General features: G+C 43.9%; 1 protein-coding gene across 4 annotated transcripts in view; it reads left to right on the forward strand.

Annotated features, from left to right (window-relative positions):
* Nucleotides 1–19,354, forward strand: part of otud7b (OTU deubiquitinase 7B) — a 29,528-nt gene extending 10,174 nt beyond the window's left edge. For 2 of the 4 annotated variants that reach the window (XM_027013612.3, XM_081719170.1), the window contains exons 2-12: nt 5,716–5,900; nt 6,349–6,519; nt 7,017–7,244; nt 7,465–7,566; nt 7,970–8,097; nt 8,279–8,385; nt 8,706–8,833; nt 11,776–11,925; nt 12,544–12,658; nt 13,595–13,679; nt 14,048–19,354. In XM_027013612.3, coding sequence (XP_026869413.2) covers nt 5,816–5,900; nt 6,349–6,519; nt 7,017–7,244; nt 7,465–7,566; nt 7,970–8,097; nt 8,279–8,385; nt 8,706–8,833; nt 11,776–11,925; nt 12,544–12,658; nt 13,595–13,679; nt 14,048–15,493 — 2,745 coding nt within the window. In that variant the 5' untranslated portion in view covers nt 5,716–5,815 and the 3' untranslated portion in view covers nt 15,494–19,354. Of the gene's footprint in view, nt 1–2,713; nt 4,620–5,715; nt 6,054–6,348; nt 6,520–7,016; nt 7,245–7,464; nt 7,567–7,969; nt 8,098–8,278; nt 8,386–8,705; nt 8,834–11,775; nt 11,926–12,543; nt 12,659–13,594; nt 13,680–14,047 lie in introns of those variants that run through there. The other 2 variants (XM_081719178.1, XM_081719180.1) reach the window with 2 other exon arrangements.
* Nucleotides 19,355–19,373: the final 19 nt, after the last annotated feature.

The following is a 19,373-nucleotide window of genomic DNA, read 5'->3' on the forward strand; positions in this document are numbered from 1 at the left end:
TTGCATTTCCTGAACATGGAGGATCGTTATGGCATATATAAACTCATCCCCTGCCCCAGTTAAATCCCTCGGATTTTATGACAGATTTTTAAAGGAGCTATTAAAATCTGAGCTTCAGTAAGCAATCTTTGCATCTTAACAGGATCAGTATTGCTGCTTAGCAACTTTTTTTTTTTTAAATAAAAACATAAGATGACCAGTCTCAGAGGGATGAAACAATATCTGCAGTCCCTGATGGCTGTTTGAAGGTACAGTGCTTAAGGCTTTCTAATGCCACAATAGCAAGAACAGTTCTTAAATGGTTACCATCATCTTAAGAGTCACCAGCTAGGCCTGTTACTGCAGCTTCTAAAAGCTTTGCAAAGTCCTGTCACACTTACTGAAGTGGGTTGGGAGATTAAAGAAGCTCTCCTGGGTTCTCACTTCAGCAGTGGCTCCTGGGCTCTTGGCCATTTCTTGGGCTGTTTTAGGACCGTGTGCCTTTAAGAGGAGGCGGCCGGCGGCCGGCGGCCGGGACTGTGGAAGGGCAGTTGCTGACTCACTGCAGTGTTCTTCTGTTAGGTCCAGGCCCTGGAGGAATAGGTGCTTCTCTTCTGCAGGAGCCAGCATTAGCACTTGGCCCAGTTTAAGTGTGTCCATGTGTTCGCGCACGTGTCTGCGCGTTTCCACGTGCCTGTGTACATCCGTACACAGATGCGTGAGTCCGTGTGTGTGGGCGTGCTTACCTCAGGTCCCTTATCTCTTGGAGCACATCTGGGTTCAGTATAGGCAGGCGGAGATACATTCAGATTGAACTCACAGCTGGCAGGAAATGTCGGCCATCTTCTCCAAAGCAAAGAGTGGAACCCTTTCACCAAACACATCTTTTGGTGTTTAGTTATTTACAAGTTTCATGTTTATTTGATAGCAGGCTGTAGCAGTTACATTTGCCTCTCTTAAATTAGTGGATTTGTTAGTCTGCATGCTGAATTTCACACATGGCTTGGCCATCTTCTTTCATTTACATGTGAAGGTAAAGAAAATAAACTCTTTTTTGTTTCTAAATATTTCTAGTGTACGCTTTATTTAAACACATCTGACCAGGTCAGGGAAGCGGCTTCACTCTGACTCTAAAGCCTTTGTGCATAAAGTATGCAAACGACATGTGCAATGAGCACTGAGCTGGCACTTGAGAACATTTGTCAGCACTTCTCAGAGAACCTTGGCACTCTGACACTTTGCAGACCAGTTCATAAGCTCCACCCCATGTCTTTTACCCACATGGCCTGAGGCTTCAGTGACTGTGCCTCATCCCAAAACATAACCCCCTTCCCCTGACATAAAGATGCACTGTGCTTTCACACATACAACCTAGACGGTCCATGTGACAGCTGCCGCTCCTCTCAGATGACTGAGATGTCTTGAGTCAACAAGTCTGTCTGTACATGTGTGCGCACACGCGTGTATGTGTGCGTGCGTGCACGAGCAAGAGGCATACATCGTCCCTGACGGCTGCTTCCAGCTGTGCTCGTTAGCCACTTTGGCAGCCTGATGCCATCTGTTAACGCTCTGCGGTGAGGGTTGGCTCTGCTGGGGTGTTTATTAGAGCCTCACTCCTGCAGAGCTGCTTCCAAAGCGCCCAGCACATCTGGTGAGGCGCTGTTGTCTGGTGCGCAAGGCTGGGCCTGCTGGCTGCCCTCTCTCGCCCTCTGCCTTTGTGCCCATCATAGTACTCCTCTCTTGGATATGTGCAAGGATGTCAGGAGCAGCAGGACGGCTGGATGGCCCTTTTGCCCCCTGCTCCAGCCATGCAGCCTGACCTGCCTGGAAGACACTCTCTGCTGACCCGCATGCCCTTTGCACCGGTGGCCACTATCTGTGCTCCTGCATTTAAAAGGGCCTTGAGGATCGGATGAGTGGCGTAGACAGAGGATAAGTTGTTGGTGTAATAAAAGATAGCACTGCTGTTTTTGGTTTGTTTGGATTTCCCTCCCTTCACAGAACTAACCACAGTTGTTTTTTGGGCTTCAGACTTGCTCATACTTTGATGCATAAATCACATTTTGGATACCTAGTCCCTGTTGTGATCCCATACAATTAAAATCACCAAAATATGTCCCTTCCTGTTTGCAGGGTTTTGTTTTGCTGTTATCGTATGTATTAGACTGTCAACATTCAAATGCACTGTGTTGATTTAATTTTCCATTGTGAAGCCCTTTGCAGTGTTGTTTTCAGTGTTTAGGTAACTTTTGTAAAGGCTGAATCACTTCTGTTCGTGTCCTCTTGAACTACAGCTGGAGCCTTTAAGTTTCCCTTCCTAAATGTAATCCTTGTGGGTTAATGCCACCAGGCATGACCTCACTGACGTGTGTGTTCGTGCATGTGTATATGTGTGCGCGTACATGCGTGGGGAGGCAATACCAGCATCTCAAAGCACCTACGTGTTGGCCACAGTGCCCGTCACACGTTATGTAAGCAGACAAAAGCCTGCCTATCCAGTGCAGCACAATCTGCCAGGTTCTCTGGCCGAATGCTGCTTTTGAACACTGCCTTGTCTAGCTGGCTCTGGCAAAGTCCAAACCTCACTAACATTCACATCCAGCCTGTCGACAAACGGTCACCATGTATAGCATGTATGCCCTCGCTTACCCCAGCATGGAGCACTCTGTTCATCTACCCATCATAGAATGCTAATAAACCTCGCTGACCATACTTGTCAGGCTCTGGAGCCTTTATTGGTCTGCCTGTCATTTTGTAGAAGGTTTTGGTCATATTTAAGGCACTAAGATCCTTCTTTAATGTCAATTTACGAGATATTACATGATATTACAGATGAGACCACAACCTGGGTTTTTCTCTTAGATACTTGATAAAACATCTTAAAGCCAGTCATGTTTTTTTAAAAATCCTTTCTCTTTCGTTCGTTCTCATTCTCATGCGCTTGGTTATTAGCATGTTACCAACCGGAGGGCTGGCTAGGGCAGCAGCCCTGCACTGTCCTGCCACTCCCTGCCCTGCAGACTGCAGCTGAGGTATTGATCCAGGGAGGCTGAGCAGTCAGCTGCCAGGGCATACTGTGTGTGTCCATGTGTGTCTGTGCAAGCGCCTTCATGTGTCTAAGCTCCTCTGTGCCTGTAGGCCTCTGTGTGCATCCTTGGGCTGTGCACTATGGACAAAATTATATCTCACCATTTATGTTAAATACCTTGATAACAATATGAATATAAGTCTGGTTTTACACTTGCTGTTTGAAGTGATGGTTAAATATAGCATATTTGTTTTAGAAAAGATGGGTTTAAAAAAATAAAATTAAGCAGTGTCAGAACAAGCACTGTGTTGGTTCACAAATAGGCTAAAGGAAAGTAAATTCAAAAGATACAAGGTACTTGCAAAGGCCTGCATTTTCCACACTAAACTAGAAGGTTGAACAACGCATGTTTATATAAAGCTGTTCTTGTATGCTTGATGAGTTCTGCACAAATGCATAGCTCTGCTTTATTTTCATATAAAGTAGTGATAACTGGTTTAGTTCAACTTCCAGATTCTTTTGAACTTGAAGAAAGAATTGATTTGACCTATTCAGCAGATTAATGTTTGCCTCCTGAAAGGGAGAATCTATTATTTTCATCGGATAGGTGAAATGTATTGGCTCAGAAAGTGAGTCAAACTTCCCAACACTAATGTAAAGTGCAGAAACACAAGTTTGCCCATTTGATTAGTCCTATATACAGCAAAGCTGTCCTACAGATTTAGCATATCAAACTGTCCTACAAATTAAACATGTGAAAAAGAGCTAAAAATGACTAGTTCGATAGTGTAGCTCAAGTTTCTGTGCATACAATGTACATGTGTGTTTATTATGCATATGTACATGTATGAGCACTAGTTAATCTGTAGTAGCAGAGACTTATTGGTCCTCACATAAACCCCACCATGCTGACAGCTCCTTCATTCTGTGGCCTTTCTTTATTGAAACTAAATCTGCACTGCTGCCTTTTTTGCACTCATTTTTAGCATTCTTTTTCCCCCACTCTCTTTACTCGTAGCCTTCATTTGCACTCACTTTACTCTACTCTTCTCTCAGTAAAGATGTGTGTGCTTCACTACTTTGCACTGTATATGCAGTGGGTGTGACCTGTGTTGCTGTAACTGGGTAAAACACTGCAGCGTTCTGTCTGCAACGTATGTGTTCATATCACGGTATAGATACCCTTCAGCTTTAGCGTACAGGTCCGTGGGCATGCACGTGTGTGTGTGGGTGGGCATGCGTGCTTGAGGCGCCAGCAGATGGGCGCAGGCTGCAGTTTTCTCCCAGCCCCTCTCTTTCCCCCATTAAGTCTGTTGCAGTGTCGTCAGCAGCCAGCCGGCGAACGCAGTGTCCATCATCTCTGCGTGACGCGGCCTGCCGCATGCCCGGCATGTCCGCGTGCTAGCGATCGGGGCGTGCGAGAGTGCGAGGGTGCATGGCAGATGCAGAGTGCCCATGAATGAATGAAGGAGGAGAGGAAGAGAGACGTTATGAGTCACGATCCACTAGTCCGAATAGGCAGCTGAGTCAGAGCCATCGGATGAGGCCGTGGGCAGAGGCGGGCTTCTCTCTGATTGATTGGATGTGCTTCCAATCCCACCAAAAAGGCCCAGTGAGTGTCAGTGGTGTCGATACGTCTCTGCTATTGTAATGATGTTGCTTCCCGCATGCCGTCACATCTACGGTCACTTCCTGCAGCCTTCCTTATCGACTCCAGCCTACATATCGGTGCCTTTGTCCTCCCTGGACTGCAGCTTGTCTTCAGCTTGGTGACCTGTCACTCTTACTCTGCCTGGCTGCGCTGATAGGCCTACTCTTCTTCGCTGTAAACTTTACCATAGCAGCGTTCCTAGTGACATCCCCAGCACAGCCTGGTAAGTTGTATGGGAGCAGTCTGGCCAGTACCTTTTGTAGGCTCACTCCTCTTTGGTTGCAGGCTTTTAGGTCTGGGCAGTGCCATGAGAGGCCACACTTCCGAAAGGGAAAAGTGCACTGATGTGTCCTCAATTTATCAGCCCTTTGTTCAGTGATCTATGGCTTCCTCTCCGGTGCTTTCAGATGGTTCCTGTCTTCGATTATTGGTGGCCTGTCCCAGGCAGGCCAAAAACACGTTTCAGTAGGGTTTCTGATCAATTACTGAGGGGCATTATGAGAATATTGGAAGAGAGTGTTTAAGCTTAAGGGCAGAAATCAGGTTGAATTATTTCTCCAAAGAATGGGACCCCCAAACTCTGAAGCTTTGCTTTTGACTGCTGTCAATGTTTGTAATTTAGAAGTGTGTTCTATGGCTCCAGTGACTCAAATCTCAGATGTGTTGTAGGACCTCTATTGCTGAGGGCACGCTTCAAAAATATAACCTCGCACCCCTGATTGGAAATACCGAATCATATAAACACGCGAACTATTTATTTTAAAATGACACCTCAGGCCTAGTCTGTCACATGTAAATGTTTTTGAAATACATGTGTATTAAGACCATTTCACATTCAGTACAAATTGAGCTAAGCAACAGCACTGATCATGCGCAGGCATGGGACTATGGAGCTGTGTGTGGAGCTCCAGTTATGCAGACACGGCTTAGCTGTCGAGGCCTGGCAGCAGGGCCACTGATCTCTGTTTATCCGTCTCATTTATTAGGTTAAGCAAACACTCCCTCACTCTGTCTCTCGTTTTCTCTCTTCTCTCACTCTTTCTCTCACCCTCTACAGGTGTGGCAGTGCTAGCACTGGCGTCGTACGGGAGAGCCGCTCCCCCGTCTTTCTCTTGCTGCCCTGATGCCCCCCTGTCACACTGCCGCTTCATGATCACATGACCTTGGACATGGACGCAGTCCTCTCCGACTTTGTCCGCTCCACGGGAGCCGAGCCCGGGCTGGCCAGAGACCTGCTGGAGGGTGAGCACAGGCCCCCTGGACCTCCACAAGTCGCTCCTCACAGATTCCATGCCGAAAAAGAAGGGTGCAGGCCACTGGCGACTTCCTGATAAGCCTTCCCAAGCGTTTGTTGGGCTGTCAGTTGAATAATCCAAACCAAACATATGCAGCGAGGTAAAGCCAGGACAAACCCAACGGCTGTTGCCGAGCAACGCTTACAGATAAGGATAAGTGTTTAAAAATATATTGTCCTGTGGTATGCGCGGTCACTGGGGCCGCCGAGTTGCTGTTTACTCAGGCCGCCTCTGCAGAAAGTCTCGCAGGCACATGCCGCCTTTGTTGACATTCAGTTAATATTCAAACTCCGTCTCCTCTCCGACGCTTGGACAGCTGGACATCTGGCTGGCGGGCGGCCTGTTCTGTCAGACAAGCATGCTGGGACGGTAATCTATCTTCCCCCTACCCCCAGGTAAGAACTGGGACCTGACTGCAGCTCTGAGCGATTTCGAGCAGCTGAGGCAAGTGAATGCTGGGAGCCTGTCCTACACGTTTGCCGAGGAGCGCAAGCGGGCCATTGTGGAGAGGGATCTGGGGCGTGGAGGCCGGCCGCTCCTGCACCGTCAGGACGAGGTGGTGCAAGGTACAGTCCCGCTGTGTCTTGCCGCAGATCCAGGCCTACAGGAGCCAGTGCTCAGCGCAGGGCTGTGCTGCACACACACTCTCTCCTCTGGCACTCGATACACACTGGATGATTTGGAAAAGTGATTGAAAACGCAATCTCTAACCATCTACAAATATCACAGTGCAATACTTTGTAATTGCAATATGTTTGTACATTTATAAATGATAAATATTCACTTAAAATTGTTTTATACTGGTCTGGGTAAGTATATATACAAACATTTACATAAAAATAATTTATTTTCAAATTGTGAATGATAGTTTGGCTACAGTTATGAACATGCCTAAAATGAAATATAGTAGTACTCATGCGCTTCATTTCAGTTGCTTTACAGTCTCTCACCTCTGGCTTAAAACTATGAAAAATACCTTTTTTTTTTCTCCGGAAGTCCCAGCTCTTTATCCCTTTTCTGCTAAATCTGACCCAGAGTTCCGTGTGCTTGTGTGGGTCTGCAGCCACAGAGAAACGCTTGTCGCGGGGCATCTCTCACGCCAGCTCCACCATCGTGTCGCTGGCCCGCTCCCATGTGTCCAGCACGGGTACCGGCAGCAACGAGTCGCTCCTGGAAACGCCCCTCTGCACCTTCCAGCTGCCCGACCTCACTGTCTACCGCGAGGACTTCCGCAGCTTCATCGAGAGAGACCTCATCGAGCAGTCCATGCTGGTGGCCCTGGAACACGCTGGTGAGTCCCCTCCAGTGTGCCAAAGGGTGGCGTGTGCCATGCCCAGGCAGGCAGGCGGCTGTTCCTGGGTCAGTTTTACAACGTCAGATGAAGCTTGTTGACTACAGACTATCACTGAGTGATGGCAAAAGCCTGCATATGTCTAATATGAATTATGCAATATTGACTGTAAACATTTGAAAATTATAAAATACAGTGCAAGTTAAATGTTTATGTGCAGGCCGGCTGAACTGGTGGACAAAGTTGGGGCCCGGCTGTCAGAGCCTGTTACCCCTGGCTACGAGCGGAGATGGAAATTGTCTGCTGCATGCTGCGTCTCTAGGTGAGGATCCAATCTGTACCCAGGCAAAAACGTTCAGCTCTGCAGAACCCCTGAAGCCCAATATGTGCACCTGAATCTGCACTCTCAGTGACCTGCACTCAGTCCACAGGGGCTGTGAAGTGCCAGTCCTAGGCCTGAGCATGGTATGATTAAAGGAACACTCCACCCAAAAAAGAAAGTTGTAGTTCAACCTATCATTCCGCCAAACAGGTCCTGCCAACTGCCTTGTTTTTGTCTGACATATTCTGCTCATACAGTACTAATAGTATGTATTTCATGATGTGTGAGTATTGGATCTATTGTTGGGTCCCTCACCCAGTCATGTAATTGTTAGAATGCAGAAAGGCAGAAACTTGGTGCTTTAACTCTGTAGAGTATAATGACCTCTGCGCTTGTTATGCAGGTATGTGGGGTTTCCATGACCGAGACTTGATGCTGCGGAAGTCTTTGTACGCGCTGATGGACCACGGCCAGGAGAGGGAGGCACTGAGGCGCCGCTGGAGGTGGCAGCAGACCATGCAGAACAAAGAGGTGAGCAGGGGTCTACCCCCGGGTCACGCCTGCTATGCTGACCCTGACCCTGGGTCATGCCTGACCAGCAGACGGTTATTATCTTAATATACAGTTTTGGATAATCAGTCATATGGGTCAAATGGTGAATGCTCCATTCACACTCCATTAACGTATATTGTGTGTGTGTGTGTGTGCGCAGTCTGGGTTGGTGTACACTGAAGAGGAGTGGCAGAAGGAGTGGAACGAGCTGTTGAAGCTGGCCTCTAGCGAGCCCCGGATACACTACACTGGCAATGGCAACAACGGGTGTGTTGGCTTACCTTAGCATCGTTAGCTTGTTTTACCTTCTTTTGCTTTATCTTCTGTATACAAATAGTCAACCATAAATTTTGTTTCCATAATTAGTCAACCATAAATTTTGTGTAAACACAGAGGATAAATAAAGCTTAACTAAACCAGACCACATTAAACAGTGTCAAATGTAAATCACTGAGCTAAATTAAACACTGTAAATGAAAGTGACAAGAAAAAATATTTAAACATTTCTTGTGTTCTCAGTTTTTTTTTGTTCCGTCTCTGTGTGCCTGTATTTTTTAATCTCTGTGTGTGTCTGTGTGTCTGAGCAGGGTAGAGTCACAGGAGGAGCCTGTGTATGAGAGTTTAGAGGAATTCCATGTGTTTGTGCTAGCTCATGTGCTCCGCAGACCTATAGTGGTGGTTGCCGACACAATGCTGAGAGATTCCGGAGGAGAAGGTATACATTTAAATTCTTCAGGTTTTACTGGATAGCATCTGTGTAGTATTCTGAATGAGACTTCTTTTACTCAGTACTTTTTTCTCAAAGTAGTAATGTTCCACTGAACATCGTAAAAGGTGTTCCAAATAAAAACAGGTGGGGGTGTGGTTACCATGTCATGTAGTATTATATTTACATTTGTTGGCAGATTTTATACTTACTAAGAGACAGTCAATATCGATATGAATGATTTGAGATTGTATAGAAGGTATATTATGACCTTTCTTCTTGGGGCCAGATCATAGGAAGTGTCTAACCCCATTAACTACTATGTTGAAAACAACAGCATATCTTGGAGTGACTAGGAATATATTGATATTAATAAATTTGTCATATTTAAGTAATTGACCATCTTTATTAAGCAACTGATTAAGCAGCAGAATTCCATTATCAGACCATCTCTTGTTGAATAGGGACTTGTCTTTAAATTGAATTTCCTTATTTTTCCAAATAAAATCCTTGTGTGGAGAAAAGTTATGTTTTTACAATAGTAACCAGCTTAGTAACATTTGTTGACGAAAGGGAACGTTTAAGTGGTAGCTTGGATATGACATAATTGTGTGTTGGTAAAGATGGAAGACCACATATAGAGTTAAAAATATATGTAGGTCTAAAATTCCATAAAGAGGGATTTTTGATAATAGCCATTAATTGATTTCACGTCGGTATAGAAAAGTCTAATGCATTAAGGGCCAAATAGCTTGGCTCATTCATTTATAAGTTTTTACTCTTCCAAATGAAATTAAATAAAGTCTTATCCATTTACCACAATAATCTTGTGGAACATCTCATGCTATGGAAGGTCAGATTAATTTAGACAGACGCTTTCAATATAAGAATTGTTCCAGATAAGGAAAGATCTCTGTTGAGACAAAGCTTGTGTCTTCCTGAAGTAAAGTGGAAGGGGTGATGGTCTCAGTTCCACTAATGCAGAGGTATTCAAACCACAGTCCTCAAGGTCCAGGTTCTACATGTTTTCTACCCTTCCTTTATCTGATGACAGAGTGGGCAGCCAGTTATATTGATCATTTAATCAAGTAATTATGAAATCCAGCACTGAATTTGGATTTTAGGTCCAGGTTTGTATACCACTGCTTCACATTTTTGATCTTTGTAAGTTACAATGCCAAAGTACTTTAAAGTACAGTGATTGTCATATATGATGGTAGTTGTTTGGAAAGAGTTCACATTTTGCCACATTTGAGATAGTGGCCTGAAGCTTTGGAGAATGTATTCCACCAATATGGATTCTTTTCATTCTCTTTTTGGAATAATGAGGCTGAATAATGTAGATAGTTCTTTCTACTATTGACACACCCATAATACTGCAGTTTTTAATATGAATCAACATTGCTAGTAAGAACAGATAAGGTGAAAGCGGACATCCTTGCCAGATGCCTCTTTGCATATCTAATCTTTTTTTAAGTGTCTTGTGGGAGTTTAATGGAGGCGTTGTTATTCTTATAATTAGTTTTTATTTCATCTCTGTCTACGCCTACTAATGGTACACGATGTCACTAAGTGCTTCTTTTCTTCTTTTTGCTTCACATTTGGCAGTTATTGTAGAATCATTCTGAAGGAAGCAAATTGGTTACCGGTTTTCATGTAGTAATTTGTCTTTTTGCATTGTTTTACAACTGTATTAAGCCTTGAGATAAAGTAGGTGGCAAGGCTAACCATTTTCAAAGCATTTAGGAAAACCAAAATTTAAAGGCTTTCCCCCTAGTTTCCTGTAGTAGTATTATGTTGAAACATTGTTTTTCCACTATTTAATATCACAAACTATTTCTCTGTAAGAGATTGATGATTTGGAATCGGATGTTTGTAAAGTCTTTCACAGAATGAACGTATTTTCATTGGCTCTTCTGTAATAGAATTTTATGGTGATGTTTTTTGAGTTTGAAAAAGTAACTTGAGTTTTGCTCCACTTGCTCCAACCATATTCCTCTAGCACATAAGCTACTATGGTTTTCAGAAGCTAGACTGTTAAGATAAACAATGTTAGAAATTAACTCAGGTTCTTCTTTTTGCTTAACACAAGTTAAATTTGATCCAAATTTCATCATTTACTTCCTTAGTTCAAATGTAAGAAGCTCCTAGTTTTTACAAAGCTTTTTGGATAGATACTTTGCCATTTGCACTTGTACCATAACTCATTAGTAAATGGGCAACTAGTTTGGTTACAGGGGTCATGCATATTGCCAGACCAATTGACAAGCTCAGCCAAACTATGCTGATTGTTTTTACACATAATTGTTATAACAGTAATATTTGTCATGTTTTAAAATTATTTAAATGTCTATATAGGATTATTTATATTGGGCCCTTAGCAGTATGGTTGTAAATTGGCTTTGAAAAATGCTGGGTACAAGAATGTGGACCAGGTGTTGTATTCAGTTCAGTTGCACATTCACTGAAAATAAATCATCACTGGGACTGAAAGGAGGTTCAGCTAAAGGTATTAGCAGTATAGTTTCAAGTTTATTTGTAGTACAATTGTTTTCTATTTATTATGAGTAAAAAAATAAGTTGATTTGTTTCAAAAAATGTCAGTTGTAGTGTGTTTATTATCTCGGTATTGTGTGACAAAATGTAAGGAAGAATGTTTTATGATTCATAATACATTTCATTTTATTACCTAAAACAAGCATTTTACTCGAATGATTATTGAGTAAAAGAAGCAAAGCCAGCTTGTGGAGAAAACACGTCCATCTGAAAAAGTGGTGGGAACATGTCTCCAGTGGCTCTGGCGTAAATTAGACAGGTGTCACAGGCCTGTGAACTGTGGGTCACACTTTGAAAGCCACTAGTGTAGTCATATCACTTCTAGGCTTGGTAATGCTGAAGACATGCTCCTGTCTCCATATAATTTGTCTCTTCTGAACTTTCTCTTTTTCTAGCTTTTGCCCCGATCCCATTTGGTGGGATTTATCTCCCCCTGGAGGTCCCAGCTAGCAAGTGTCATCGCTCACCACTGGTGCTGGCCTATGACCAAGCCCACTTCTCTGCCCTGGTTTCTATGGAACAGAAGGATGGCTCCAAAGAGCAAGGTTGGCAGGGCAGGATTTGGTTTTCATCCGAGTATATTTTTAGTTCACTTTTCACTGTAGCCTAATGACTTGTCTAGGGATTATGAGACTCATTGATCCAGACTCCCACAAAATGTTTCATTGTTCTTATTGTCCTCTTTACATGTCTAGAGCATCCTTTGCAAATCGGTGTTGTTTACGCTTATGCTGACATTTGATATTACGATGTATCATAAACTTGGCGAATACGCAAGTACCAAATGTATTTAGTTGTTAGCACATATGAATGCATGCATTTATTAAAAGCACCCACTAAGAATCTATTGGGAAAATCTGAAACTGATATAAAATGCTGATTAATTAGAATGCTGTTCTGTCTGTTATGCTCGTCCGTGTATTGTGGCCTTATGTAGACACCAATATTGCAATCACAAGTAATTTATGATCTACTGTAAATGTATTTATTGGCTTCCAGCTCCCAGCACACCGGAGACAGTTAATCATAGTTCTGGTTATCTGTTTAAGATTTGTGCTGAGGGACATATTCCATGAAGAGTTACTTGATATATACAGCCGAGTCATTGAGTCAACAGGAATAATGGTTAAAAAGACACTAATTAGAGGCTCTCTTCTGTGAAGTGGTGATTCCTCTGACTGACTCGGATCACAAGATGCTGCCTGTGCACTTTGCTGTGGACCCAGGCAAGGACTGGGAGTGGGGCAAAGACGACGCTGACAACATGATGCTAGCCAGGTTTGGTCTCACCTCCCTTCCTTCCTTCCCGCTGAGGTTGAAATGAATGCCATGGCAGCAGTGCTTAGACACCATGGACCTTGACATGCAGTCAGATGCATGAAGTTTATGTAAAGACAATTTTCCACACTCAGTTCAGTCAGAGGGTTCACCCTAAGTATTCGTTTGACTGAAGATCTTGAATAAGTTATGAAGCCTTATGAATCAGTTGAAACAGGCAAAGACGATCTGATCCTGTACTGCAGTCTGCAGGCACCCTAGTGTCTGGTCAGAGTGAATACTCTAGCAGAACACCAGTGGCTCATTGCATCTTGGGGACCTTTCTAGCAACCTTCTCTTAGTGTCTTCTCCCCAAAAACTATATAGATGTCTAGTTCTAGAAAGTATTGCAGGAAAGTCTGGAGAATATCAGATATTCTGGATTAGCCTTGCTTTATTCTACTATGGTTCTAGGCTCGGTTGTGACTAGCAGGGATTGCCTGATGCCCTAGATTAGCACCACTAGTCCAGTTATTAGGAGATTATCTCTCAACACTTAGAAAAGTAGGGCACTGGGGAACCTGCAAATAGGACAGCACATCTTAGTTTTTATTGTCCGTTGGGTTGAGTTGCAGTGTAGAATGGCATTTAAGTGACTAATAATATGAATGTTAACCAGGAAGTGGTGCTAAATGAGGAAACCTTGCTGTGACCTTTTGTTCTTGTAACAAAAGATCATACATTTGGATCATCTATGACATCATCATCACCCTTTAGTTGAGAAACTGCTCTAAACTAAATCTTATTCAATTATTCTCATTATAGAAAGCTATTATAGAACAATTATGTATTGTGTCTAACTGGCTTTTGTAAAGTAATACAATCTTGAGGCAGTATTGAGAGATACATATCTGTTGAGCTGTGTTTAGGCTTCTGTTGTATTGTCTTCTCTTCTAGTGTTACTTTGTCTCTGGAGGCAAAACTCCACCTACTGCACACCTACATGACTGTGACATGGCTCCCTCTACCTTGTGAAGTACAGGTGAGCTAAGAGCAGTTTTGCAGCATCGAATTAGTAGTTGCTTTTTTTTTTTTTAAGTGCACAGATGTTACTGCTATTTTGGAGAGGTTTTGTCTTAAATGGCTTACAAACTAGGCCTTCTAAAGGCACAAGAAGCAATAAATCAGTAAATTCCATATTCTGTGGTTTTATGTATATTCATTTTAGAAAGAAAGGGCTTCTCCTAATGTCTGAGGGCCTGTTTACTTGAAAATGAATTGTAAACTAATTGAACTGTTTAGTGTGATCTCCCTTAATGAATCTGTCCTTAATGAACATATTAGCAATGTTGTTGTGTTGGCTGAAGCCATCATCCTCACGGTGTAATGGCTGTGTCTTCTGTCCTACAGCAGGCCCCACTGGCCCAGCCCGAGTCTCCGACCGCCTCAGCTGGGGAGGACGCACGCACGCCTCCAGACTCAGGCGAATCTGACAAGGAGTCAGTGAGCAGCAGCTCAAATGGCAACGGGGACAGCAGCATGATGGGCACCAGCGGGACTGCAGGCAAGTCTGCTGGGGGCTCCTCAAGCTCCTCTAGCTCGTCGAGCAACGGCTCCGCCACGGCAACGGGCGCAGTGGGCAAGGAGAAGAGCAAGAAGGACAAGGAGAAGGAGAAGAAGCGGGTGGACTCTGTGGCCAACAAGCTGGGCAGCTTCGGCAAGAGCCTGGGCAGCAAGCTGAAGAAGAACGTGGGCGGCTTAATGACCAGCAAAGCAGCGGCGGGCGGTGGAGGCGGAGCCAAGCCAGAAGGCGTCGAGAAGAAGAAGGGCTCACTGCGTGGCCGCAAGGACAGCAAGGACGGCTTGGCCTCAGCGCAGGCAGGGTCCGAGGACTCGGGTAAGGGCTCGCCCTCGTCCGGCAGCGAGAGGCAGAACGGGAGCAGCTCGTCGGAGAGTGACCCATTCAAGTACAGCTCGGACGTGAAGGTGAGCCTGGGCATCCTGCGTGCAGCCATGCAGGGCGAGAGGCGCTACATTTTCGCTGGGCTCCTGACCACCAGTGCCCGGCAGCCCTACCAGGAGGAGATGATCCACCGTTACCTGGCCGACGCAGAGGAGCGCTTCCGGGTCGAGCAGGAGCAGAAGAGGGAGGCTGAGCGAAAGTCCGCAACACCTGTTGGGGCAACCAACGGGGTGCAGCTGAAGAAAGAGCCATCGGATTTGGGGTACCGGAGCTTTGAGAGCAAGGAGGATGCAGTGGATGTTGCCCCGTCCACTTTCACCACTCTCAAGTCAGCCTCGTTCAGTCCGTCAGGGTACTCGGGCGTGGTGCCCATCCCTAGACCTAGCTTCATCGACCAGGCACCCTCTTCTCTCCCCCAGCACCTGCATATGCACAGCTACGTGGACGCCCGACGGCAGCTGGCGGGTGGCTCGCCATCGCCCTACCCTGGTCTGCCGTCCTATGCCACCCTGCCCCGCCACTGCCCCCTTGCGCAAGGTCATCCCCACCCCCAGTACCACCCACCGCCCTCCGCCTCAACGGTCAGTCCATCCCACGCCGTACCCTGCTTCTCCTCTTACGCCCAGGAGCACGAGCTGCCCAGTTTCCCGGGCGAGGGCTACATTAACGGTCTACGAGACCCACGCTCTGTGTTGGACGGTCGTGGCGGACCGCTCCCCATGAGGCACTATTCCCTAGGTAGTGCTGGCGGCCTGGCCAGTCTGCAGTCGAGCCGGTGCCGAACGCCCAGCTGCAACTACTATGGACACCCGGAAACCTGTAACTACTGCTCGTACTGCTACCGAGAGGAGCTGAAGAGGAGGGAAACGGAGCCAGCCATCCACCGCTTCTGAGCGCCTCATCACCCCCGGCCTCCCGAAGGATTCCGCAGCTCCCTTTTATGCATGTGGGCCTCAGGGCATCCTGTCGCGAGGGCTCTCGCTTCAGACGTTGGATAGCTCTTCCTTTGTGAGCTCACAGGGTCTCAGTGCAGGGATGGCAGAAACCAGGTGTCCGTACCTCTGATGCATTCACCATGGATTTTTGGCAGGAGCTCGACGCGGCCGATGCCGGCCTGTCCTTTCGCGCTTCGTCGCTGCCGTGCGTGCTTCCGGTTCGTTCTGAGTATGTAGGAGGTGATCTATTTTGGGGCACGAGCGTGCTGCTGTGCATTAGCATACTTAAATGCACAGAATACATACGCCCTTTGTGTCAACACCAAGCACAAACAAAAAATGCAGACATGTACAGCGGCTTTGTCAGAGAGGAATAAATAAGGTTTCAGCTTAATGAGGAGTTAACCGAGTTTTTGCCATAACATGTTAGACATCAGCACATAACACCACTAGCCAGCACTGACGGACTTTACCCTGTTGGGTTGCTTAGAGTTCTTTACCCAGATGACGCGATGCTTTAGCCCTAACCCAGTTTCTCAAGCCATGGCCTGACTTGTTTAAATCAGGCTAGCAGGAATTTTACGACTCTGGGCACTTTTGCTCCAAAACATGCTCTGTGTTTTTGTTTTTGTTTTTTTTAAGTCCTAAGGAGCAAAAACCTTGACAGCCAAAGGTTTTACTGTATGGCAAGTCACTATAGTGGATGCAGTTGTTAATATGTCATTATGTGAAGTCTTGCAGTGTTGATTTTTTTAAATAAAGAGCAGAACTAGTGGATACTACCTTAAGTTGAACCCAAAGTTAGCTAAACCATTAAGCCAGCTACATTTAAATAGTTTACATACTTTGCCCTGGTGGACATTTCACCTGTCTTAAGATATTTCCCTGATGAAAATATTCATTTATAAATGAAGACAGTACTACTCTAGTGCTAAAATGTTTATCCTGCAGTAAATATTTTGCTCAAGTCCTTGCAATACATACTGTAACACAATGATATTTATCCTAGTCAGCAAAGTTCTCAAAGTTTTGATCAGAGGTCCTTCAAAATTTCTTTTTTTCCCCTCCCTCTAGGCAATAATGTCCTATATAGCAAATTCATTCCCTTATTGTGAAGGTCCCAGGTGACCTCTATGTGCTGATGTCCCTCAGATACTGAACATGGGTCAGTGGACTTTTCTCTGCACAAAGTCAAGCACTTTTCTTAAGTCTAGAGGTTGAGTGTGTTCGCGTGCTTTTCCTTGCGTTTTTGTTGTGGTGTTTTAACGATTCTAATGAAGAGGATGGTGATTCTATTGCTCTCGACTTTGCTGTTTCCTAGTTGCCTTCTCAGTCTTGGTCCAGTCCTTGTGGAGATTGTTGAACTGAACTCAAATGTCAGGCTTTTTTCTCTCTCTCTCTCTCTTTCTTTCTCTTCCTTTTTCCCCATTAATGCACTGGTAAGAGTCTACTCATACAAAGATACTTTGTATAATACTTCTCCTTGGCCATGAGCTGCATGTCTCCGCATACATTGAATCCTGCTATTACTACAGACCTGACCGCTGAAAATCTCACACCATTAAAAATGGAAAGAGCTTCCAGAATCTGTATTCCCAGTGACTGTATTCCTTGCTAGGTGACCAAGTTGTATCGTTGGAGGGTTTCGCTGCTTTGATAACTGATTTGTGTCTTGGAATAGTTCACTTTGGTCACTGTGTAAATGCAATCAGTGTATTTGGCACCCAGTTAATAATCTGAAACGGGTCATAATGTTTCACTCAAAAGAAAATACATTTCGTGCTAAGATGTGTGATAGTAGCTGGTGAAAGACTGCCATGTCACACTTGACCTTGCTTTGGATGTCTGGATCTCATTAACTTAAGAATTCTGATGTCTCTCTCCATTATACAGTGTGTAATACAGTCTAATGTACTACATAATATACCTATTTAATATAGTATGTCTAAAAACATTCAATGATTATTAGACTGTTGTCAGACAAAACTTCTTTTTAAACTGTGTAGTGTTCTCAGTTTGTGAATGGTGATGCTGAAATATTTGGCTCACTAGCACCAGCGCTAATAACTGAAAATGTTAGTAGATAGCCCTTTGCTAACTGCAATAATTCAACTGAAGGCATATGTCCAAAACCTCAAAGTGGCTGTCTGAGAGCATATTTTAGTACCATTTTACTGATTCTGCTTTTTCAGAATTTTTGCACAATTCCAAACTTGTCTACTGACAAAAATAACATGCTTCTTTATACATGGCATTTATATTTCATCCAATGTGTTCATGTCTAAAAGATGATAATTTTCTTGTCTCTGTTTCATACAGTGCTATATTTTCTGGTCTTTTGAAGTAAACTCACACTGATTTTATTTTAGTACCATACAAAACTCAAAAGCACATCGACTATTTAATTAGTGTTTCGCTTCCATGTATTTCCCAGATGTGGCCAGTGGGTGGCACAGTTAGACAGTTCATTATGGGTAGTTCTTCAGCTCATCCAAGATCAGTTAAGTCTCATAATGCCGTATAATGGACGAAAGGATTTCCGCGCTGCAGTTATCTCCTCGTAATAAAACTTGTCCTGCTCCTTTAGAGAGTTCTCTCTGGGTCGGGCATATTTCAGTGTAATGCACGTAATTATGGATCATTTTGCAGCTTTTACCAACCATAATATCTGCTCAGACATCTTGTTACTATCCTATTAAGTCTCAGAGGAAGATTGTGTACGTTTGTGTGTTTGCGTGTGTTTTGTGAGAGAGAGGTTTTAGGGAATGTCCTGATGCAAAAGCTACAAACAAGAATATATCAGTGAAATACCAGCTGAATGGTTTTTATTTCTTGCACCATTAAATGAAACTAAGTTCCATTTAGTTCATTTATTTAAAAAATGGAATGCTTATGTAACTGAGCATTGGACTTAAACAAGACTGCAGACCTTTTTTTTTTGTTTGTTTGTTTTTTTGGTATTAAAAATGACAATGAAAATGGTTGTACAAATACGTTCAAGTTATTTTTGTAAACCAAAATGAGTTTTACAGTATTTTTAAAGAAAAGAATGTATAAATGGCAAGACACTAAACTTGAGAGGAAAGTGAAGAAGCTGCACAGTCATCTGAGTTTGTAGTCGAGTCAGTATTCATTGGATGTGTACATTTTGGCTGACTACCAAGAGCCTCTTCAACATTCTGATTTCTTGTAAACACACTAATTCCTTCCTTAATGACCTGACAAAATGCTATGATTTTAAAATCTATATTTATAGTAAGACTTTTCAGAGGTTTCCTTTTTGGAATGTTTATTTCTGAAACTATTTTGTTGTTTATTAAGAGTCTGGTCGTCCAGCAGACCTGCCTTTATAATTTCCATTCATTTTGAGTTTCTGTTTTGAACCTTTACAGGCTACCTTCTTAAATATTTTGAGCTCATGTTTTAAAAATGATTGGGGACTACACCTCCTATCGGATAAGGGTGGACTTAATTTTTGTTATGTAATGAATTTGCTATTTTTATATTATACATGTTCATGGATGTAACGGAATCAGTCATCAGCATCTACTCAGCATGAGGCTGAAACTCTTGCATGTATAGTACACATCACAGATGCAGTTCTTTCATCCAAAATTGTGCGATACTTCTGGTTAATTGAGCAATTCATTTTAGTTTATCTTTCTTTTCTTTCTCAGATTTTTTTTTTTTACTGAGAGGCAAGCCCAGGCTGTGTGGAAGTGTTATCTAAATGGAAAGAACATCTGGTTTTGTGTTGGTTTAATTTTTTTTCTTTTTGCACCATTTGAATAAAATTTCCATTGTATTTAAACACGACAACAGTATTGCTTGTTCTTTT

The sequence above is a fragment of the Electrophorus electricus genome, chromosome 1, assembly GCF_041902795.1.
Source record: "Electrophorus electricus isolate QZ-2024a chromosome 1, ASM4190279v1, whole genome shotgun sequence".
Classification (NCBI taxonomy): Eukaryota; Metazoa; Chordata; class Actinopteri; order Gymnotiformes; family Gymnotidae; genus Electrophorus; species Electrophorus electricus.